Source organism: Populus euphratica, unplaced genomic scaffold, assembly GCF_000495115.2.
Source record: "Populus euphratica unplaced genomic scaffold, PopEup_1.0 scaffold327.1, whole genome shotgun sequence".
NCBI classification, from domain to species: Eukaryota; Viridiplantae; Streptophyta; class Magnoliopsida; order Malpighiales; family Salicaceae; genus Populus; species Populus euphratica.
This window is the reverse complement of record NW_011500214.1, coordinates 210720-217897: the sequence shown is the minus strand read 5'-3', so window position 1 is coordinate 217897 and position 7178 is coordinate 210720. Positions and strand designations below refer to the sequence as shown.

Below are 7178 nucleotides of genomic sequence, written 5' to 3'. Positions count from 1 at the left end.
ACTCATAGCTAAGCAACTAATTTGTTGTTTGAGTCAATGAACATAGTTCAACTGCTTTACTTTTGATTAGTAGAAGAAATGTCATTAAGTTTTGAATTGTTCTTAGCACTTCTAATTTTACAACTACCAATTATTAAATCAAGAGATATATTCTATGAAGCACACATCTGCATTGGGAGAAGAACCATCCCTCCCTTGTACTTCCACTTCCTCACAACTGCATTGTGGAAAAGGGTTATTTTTCTTTAAAAAATTGTAAGGATACATGAAGCACACATCTCCAGGACAGAAACATGCTTGATTATATATATGGTCTGAACAAGTATTTCCTTTCCTGGCTTCATTGTTTTTTTACCTCTTTTCTTCCAAACCGTTTGTTTTACTTCCATGGTTTTGGCTCCAATGCTTATGAGTCTTGCCAGAACAAAGATTTAGAGTGTGGAGAGAAAGGGTAATGGATTCAATTTCGATGTGGCCTGGAACCACCTCCACCCTTCTTTTGATTCCGATCAGTTGTTGATCGGTCGTGGTCTTCAGACTTTTCATTACAGTTAACCAAAACCATCATCTGTTGATTGAGATGGCTTAGATACTCTGTCGGATTGCATTCATCTGCATCAAACAGATCCGCAACCGAGGGTGTCCTTTGGTGTCTAGACCTTTGTCGTAGCTTCAACTCTATCAAACTGCTTTCATCTCCTTCTAAAACCCTTACAAACTGCAGAGAAATCTTATTTTAACATAATCGCATAAGAACTTTGTTGAGGCATTTATAGAGGAAGAACTATACTTGGCTCATCTGGGGTCTCTCCGAAGGAGACTGGTCTATGCATATACAAGCTGCACATTCCACATGATCGATCTGGTCTGAATCATGGGCATCTCCACGAGTTGGATCAACAAGCTCCTTGATGTTGTTTTTCATTAGCAAAGGCTTGGCCTGACAACAACATTGCTCCAAACTGCATAATTTCTTGCTAGAAATACAATACAACGGACTTGAAAGAATTCGACCACTCAGAAAGAAGCTTACGTGCCCACATTACAAGACTTTGCTGTGAACTATCTAAAGCTTGCCTTACAGTAAGGGGCTCTAACAACAGAACCCCATAAACATAAATATTTGTCTTCTCATCTACTATGCCATGCATCAAGAATTCAGGAGGAAGTTAACTGTTAAGATAGAAAATGAGATCATATTACAAGGCAAGATATCTTGAAGATTTAGAGATCATGCCAAGTTTTGGATTACAAACCCAAATGTGCCTTCAATTTTTGATACTGTGTGACGAGACCACTCCTCTGGTAACCATTTTGCAAGCTCTTTTAAAGATTTTGACCGGTGATGTTCTAATCATTATTTATTGGAAGCTAAACATATTGATATAATATTTAACGTAATTTGGTAAATCGTCTATATTTATAGAAAAAGTCAATATTATTAGAGATAAATAAAAAAAATGATTACAACACACATGGATGAGGGAGATCACTTCACTCAACTTTACTCTCATTGCTCTCACACACTATTGCACATTTCAGTAGGGCTGCTGTATTTGGTAACCACTCCACTTTCTCTCCTCTTTTCTCTTGTTCTTCTACTTTCTTTCTTGTTTTTGCTCTCAAATAATGCCTCTATTTATAGGCAACAATAGCAGACAATGAACCATAAATCATGGCATCATATTTATAGGCAACAATAGCAGACAATGAATCATAAATCATGGCATGATGGACAAAAGCCATGAGACATGACACAAATGGTGGCACTAATCGTGGCATAAATTAAGCTTCCACTAAGTGGAAGTGGGGTTTTGCCACAAAATGACAATTTCCTAATAATCGCTTCCTTTGTTATTTGTGTGGGCAATTGTCGTCTAACTTCTTCAACACAAGATTGCATTCTGCAACTCTTCTAAGCTTACCATTTTGAGAGTGTCTTCAACACAACATTCCATTCCGAGCATATCAATCATGCTCAATCTAGAATGATTTATCAAGCCTTACGCCAAGGCTTACATCACCTCCTCAAACGAAAATTTATATTCCCAAGTGTGATAATTATTATATGAGTATCTCAATATGATCACAAACTCACCACTCTTCCAAGAGTCTACTCATCTAGGAGTTGCTTCTGCCCTCTGTTCCACCTTAGGAATTACGCTTTACTTCTCCATGAGTCTCTCACTCTTAGTCTCAAGAGTCCAGGTAGCTCTCCACCTTTAACTATGAGAATAGTCCATTAAAGATTGATCCATATCCATCATCATATTCTGAGTATTACAATATCATTATTGAACTCACCACCTTGACAATAGTCAACTTGTTCCCAAAACTTGCGCATGCACTCTACTCCTACATAGCAGATGCATCTTAATGCTCCACAAGTCATCCATTTATTGTTCAAGGCAAATGTCTTCTAACTCTTTATTATTTAATATGGAGGTAATATCCATGAAAGTCAATCCTGTATTTTCTCTATACTCATCATAGCCACTTTATTGGCTATCCATCTATCCACTCATATCAAGCCATCACATCGACTCTGGGGCGTTTTGAACTTGGGCTCCTATCATGGCCCTCACACATTCTATAAAGTGTCTTCGCCAGTTGTCATGTAGTGGTCTGAACCTAGACTCATATTACGGCCCACACACCTTCTGTTAGAGGTGTCTTCGTTTGTCATCATGAGATGATCTAATCTTGGACTCATATTATAGTCATCACACCTTCTGTCTGAGGTGTCTCTGTCTGTCGTCATTAGACGATCTATACTTAGGTTCATATTATGGCCCACACACCTTCCTCTAAGGTGTTCCCACTCGTCATCATGCGACGGTTTATACGTAGGCTCATATGGTGGCCCTCACACCTTCTTGTCTGAGATGTCTCCGCCTTTTGTGGAGTGGTCTCATCCTCTTTCATCTGGGATGACTCCAGTGGCTCTAAGATTCTCTACTACTATGTGAACTTGGGAGAGATCATTGTCATTGATCACATAGAAAAAGAGAGTTGTGGTACTCTCATTGCAATCTTTCATCTTATTTCCTATGTTTAGAGCTTTTATACCTTTTATTATCGCATTTAACAACTTCACCTACACCAAATCTCTTTGGTGCCTTTGCCTTTCATCATAGGCGGTTGCACCCCCTCAATTAAATGCTTCTGCAACAGTTTATCTTTCCATCATTACATGCATTTAAAAGGCCCTTGTCTATTGTCTTTATCAAGAGCACAAGAGACTTCCTGTTGTACAACTTTCACAAGTCTCTACTCTAGGCTTCATCTGGGAACTCTTCTTTTCCTTGCACTTATTGTCTCATTACAGTATCTCATTAGATTTTTCGGGTACTCCCGTATAATCTCCATATGCCCTCGTGTAATATCTATTCTTTAGATTTCTTCATATTCTTTGCTTTTATGGTTGACAGCAGCTCATCCTATTACAACAATTATCAAAGTCAAAATAGGGTGTCAATGTTTAACCTCTTGCTGTATTTCTCTTCCATTATTAGGGTCTTCATCAATTCTCCCCTTAAGAAATTACAGTCACCAAATCTAACTTCTTTTGAGAAATCACCACTCCATCAAATCCTTAAACATACGAAACTCAATTGTTCCTTTGTGCCATCATCCTGCTAGTTTTCAATATTGTTCCTTTGTGCCATCATCCTGCTAGTAACAGTTTCATTGCAAACTGTTATATATATGAAAATAATATCATATGGATAATCTTTCAACTAAGCAAGTTCCTAGTAAAGATTTGAGGGGTCACACCGGTCCCGCTTAAAACTCATCCTTATAGATAAAACTTCTTAGGCCATATCTATCTATTGTACTATCTTTCCGTATATACAACCATTTGCTAGTTTTGTTGCGGCTTTTCTTTACAAGTGATCTGGAGTATCCTGGTTTTATACATGATTTCTCAACATCTGGCGAGACTACTAGTGCTTAGATTCGTTAAGATTGGCTTTCATCAATTTTCACTCTCCACCTCAAATCATCCACATGATCGGATGTTTAGAGTATCCCAATTTTACCTTCCCTCAAGGTAACTAAAAAATCTCCCTACTTAGCAATTTAGCACATGTAATTGGGCAAACATGTATGATTTATTTCATTTTCATAAACCACCATGATGACCTTTAGATGCCTCCTCATCAGACGATCTCTTTTAATAATTCACCACCACTATTTTTTATTCAAATCTCATCTATCGAACTGTATCATTGCATTTTAAATGATCAAATTAGCTGGAAACAAGTCTAAAATCATCCAAATCGCATTTCAGAAGGATATAATTTGATCAAAATAATTCTAGCCTGATAAATAGCTCAGATTCAATCTCATATCCAATTGTGTGTAGGATTAGCTACACGAGATCCTAACCCTTGGCTCCAAATCGACTCGGCTTAACTCAGCTCATTGGTGATGACGTGGTAGGTGGGTCCCACTTTGTTGACGTGTCAGCTGTGCATGTTGATGTCATACTCCATCTAGGTTAGTCACGTGGTTCAGGTCTTTTGGTATTCAGGTCAAGTCAGCCTATTTAGGCAAAAAAGACCATTGGCGTCACATAGGGCGTGTCGGCACGCATGAGCAATCTCCTTATCGGTGCATGTAGCCATATCTGACATTCAATTTTTGTGGTTTGGATGATTTAAATTAATTGGGAATTGACCTTCAGTTTTTTTTTCCCCATTAAATTTAGTCCATCTTTTTTTAATTGTGGTTTTTAAGTTTGAAAAAAATTATTCTCTCAAATTTGGTTGTCATTTTTTTATTGCTATTTTTATTTTATTTTAGATGATTTATAAAGTTGATTTTTTTTGCAATTTCATCCTCCATTTTTTTCCTATATCAAATTTGATTCTTATTCTTTGAATTGCTAATTTTATGTTCTGGTAAGTGTTTTAGATTGAATTTTTTAAAAAATTTTATTATTCAACATTAAATTGATAAGGGATTGACCTTCTTAATTAAGCGGGAGATTTTATTGGTTGTGATATTTTTTTTATATATAATTTTATTTTTCAACATTAAATTAATTGGGAATTGACCTCCTTGATTAAGCCCGACCTTGTTGATTAAGCCCAAGTATGAGATTTCACAGGTTGTAATTTTTCAATATTAACTTAAATTTAAGAGATTTACCTGAGTTTTATTTGTTTTTCATGTTGTTAAATTATGACTGTTTTTTTTATACTATTAAATTAATTGAACTTATCTTTTGCTTCTTTCATATTATTTTGAAATATTATCCTTGCTTTGCCTTAACATTTTTCTTCTTGCATCCAGAAAAATTCACCCCAGCTTGCGCCTTTGTGCCGGCCATTACATAGGTTAACTAGAGTTATTTTTTTATATTTTTTTAAATAAATTTATTTTTTGTACCTTTAATATTTGGTTCATTATAATTAAACTTACTAATTTTTTTTACCTTTAATATTTGGTTCTAATTTTTTTTTCTGTACAAGCTTTATGGTTTTGTCACTATCTCTTGTCCCATTTCATGACTTTCACATATTAATTATGCTTGATCAAATTAATTTAATATATTGATGTTTTAATATTATTTTTTAAAAAATATTTTATTTAATGTGTCACCAATTAAATATTTTTAAAGCTGGCATATATTGAATTTTCACTCCCTAATATTTTTATAATTTTTTTAATGTAAAAAAAAAAAAGGGCCGTTGAATAGTGCAGGTAAAAAAAAATAGTTGTTATTAAGCTATGAAAGGGACTCTGGATACGTGGTTTTTTCACCTAACTATCACCTAACTACCTAGGAAGCAACCTAAGCATGCCTTCGCAGGTTATGAGTAATCTTTGTCTCTGGTTACTAGAAGCCCAAGTTCAGGCTCCAAAATAAGTCTAGAGGTAGAATTTTCACATGCCCGTTCAAAGATTGCCGTCCATATTTTCCAAGGGACCAGAATTAATCAGATAATTGTGTCGATTTTTCTCGGAAATTGACTACTTAACTAATCAAGACTCTTTCTTTCTAGACCAAGAACCGATTGTGACTATTGATTTCAATGAAATGATCCATCATCTTTGCCCTCTAGCAGCTGGAATTGTTGGTGCCATAAAATAATGGATTAAACTATACGTTACATGCTACCATGACACACAAAAGGTCTCATATAGGAGTTGTATCTTGGAACCGAAGATTTGAGTTTAATTATAAAATTATGATAGGTGAGTTTAGAAGTTGTAATTTAATATTTGATTAATTATGTATATTATCTTTAACGCATCTTATTATTCAAGATAGATTTTTTTTTATAAGAAAGAATTTATCTATCATATTAAATCCTAATAATTCTAAGGTTTTAATTTTAACATCATATTTATTTTCTACTTTATATCTTAAATACTTGAGGGTATATTTTATACTATAATTTTATACTTTCAAATATTAAAATCCTAATCCTCCGAATAACAATCTAATTGTTATGGAATTTTTGGTATTTTGGTCAAATCCTAATGGATAATCATAAACTGATTACAATATTCATTTTTTATTTTTAAAATATGATAAAAAAAATTATTTTATCCTTTTTAGAAAATACACATAAGAAACCTTTAGGATTTGATTGTATGCATAAAAACAAAAAAAAATTGTTTTTTTAATGAAAAGGTTTTTTTTTAGATTTTTCAAAATTTCAGAGAAAAATTATATATTTTTAATATTATGTTTATATCTTATAGTGTAAGTCTATGACATAATAGCAGGCAAAATTATTGGAAAAACACGTGACCAGCCCGCAAATAATTTCAAAATGATCCTTAAAAAATTTTAGAATTTTTTTAGCTTTTTATTAGGCTTGTTTGGCTAAAAATTGAAATAAAAACAAATTAAAAACTAAGAGAAATGTATTATAGTGTGTTAGGCAAACTTAGCCTTAGTTTAAGGGGTTGGGTTGGTTAGGATGGAAACCCAAGCCCAGACCAGCTGGGTTAGGCCAACTAAAATCCCACTAAGGTTTTTTTAAAAAAAATAGATAGACAAAACCTAGCCCAGTTGTGTGGGCTAAGCTAAGGGTGTAGCCTATACAACTTAGTCACTAACCTAGCGTAATGATTAAATTATGTGCTTTACATGCAGAACATGAATTATAATTCATGTTTTATGTGTTTACACAAAAAAAAATGATGAAGATGGTTAC

The 7178-nt window shown here is 34.1% G+C and overlaps 1 protein-coding gene across 5 annotated transcripts; it reads right to left on the bottom strand.

Annotated features, from left to right (window-relative positions):
- On the bottom strand, window positions 1–1363 carry LOC105112185 (receptor-like cytosolic serine/threonine-protein kinase RBK2). Of its 5 annotated transcripts, none has more exons than XR_839713.1 (4): window positions 1038–1363; window positions 791–940; window positions 275–730; window positions 1–16 (listed from the first exon to the last, which is right to left on the bottom strand). XR_839713.1 is itself a non-coding variant. In XM_011007784.1 (4 exons), exons 2-4 carry the CDS (start codon window positions 1149–1151, stop codon window positions 461–463), a joined length of 534 nt encoding a protein of 177 aa, XP_011006086.1. In that variant the 5' UTR covers window positions 1152–1173; window positions 1257–1363; the 3' UTR covers window positions 274–460. The 5 variants fall into 5 exon arrangements, 4 of the variants coding, with proteins under 4 accessions (XP_011006086.1, XP_011006087.1, XP_011006084.1 ...); XM_011007784.1 differs by lacking the exon at window positions 1–16 and having other exon boundaries at window positions 274–730; window positions 1038–1173; window positions 1257–1363; XM_011007785.1 differs by lacking the exon at window positions 1–16 and having other exon boundaries at window positions 274–730; window positions 1038–1173; window positions 1267–1363.
- Between the last annotated feature and the right edge of the window lie 5815 nt (window positions 1364–7178).

What these genes read in the sequence shown, in the direction of transcription:
- LOC105112185 (XM_011007782.1), bottom strand. Translation starts at nt 1,151, where the DNA reads ATGCATGGCATAGTAGATGAGAAGACAAATATTTATGTTTATGGGGTT. An exon ending in AGCAAAGTCTTGTAATGTGG is followed by an intron (nt 941 to 1,037) that starts GCACGTAAGCTT and finishes TGTTGTTGTCAG; the next exon opens with GCCAAGCCTTTGCTAATGAA. An exon ending in AGAGACCCCAGATGAGCCAA is followed by an intron (nt 731 to 790) that starts GTATAGTTCTTC and finishes TGTTAAAATAAG; the next exon opens with ATTTCTCTGCAGTTTGTAAG.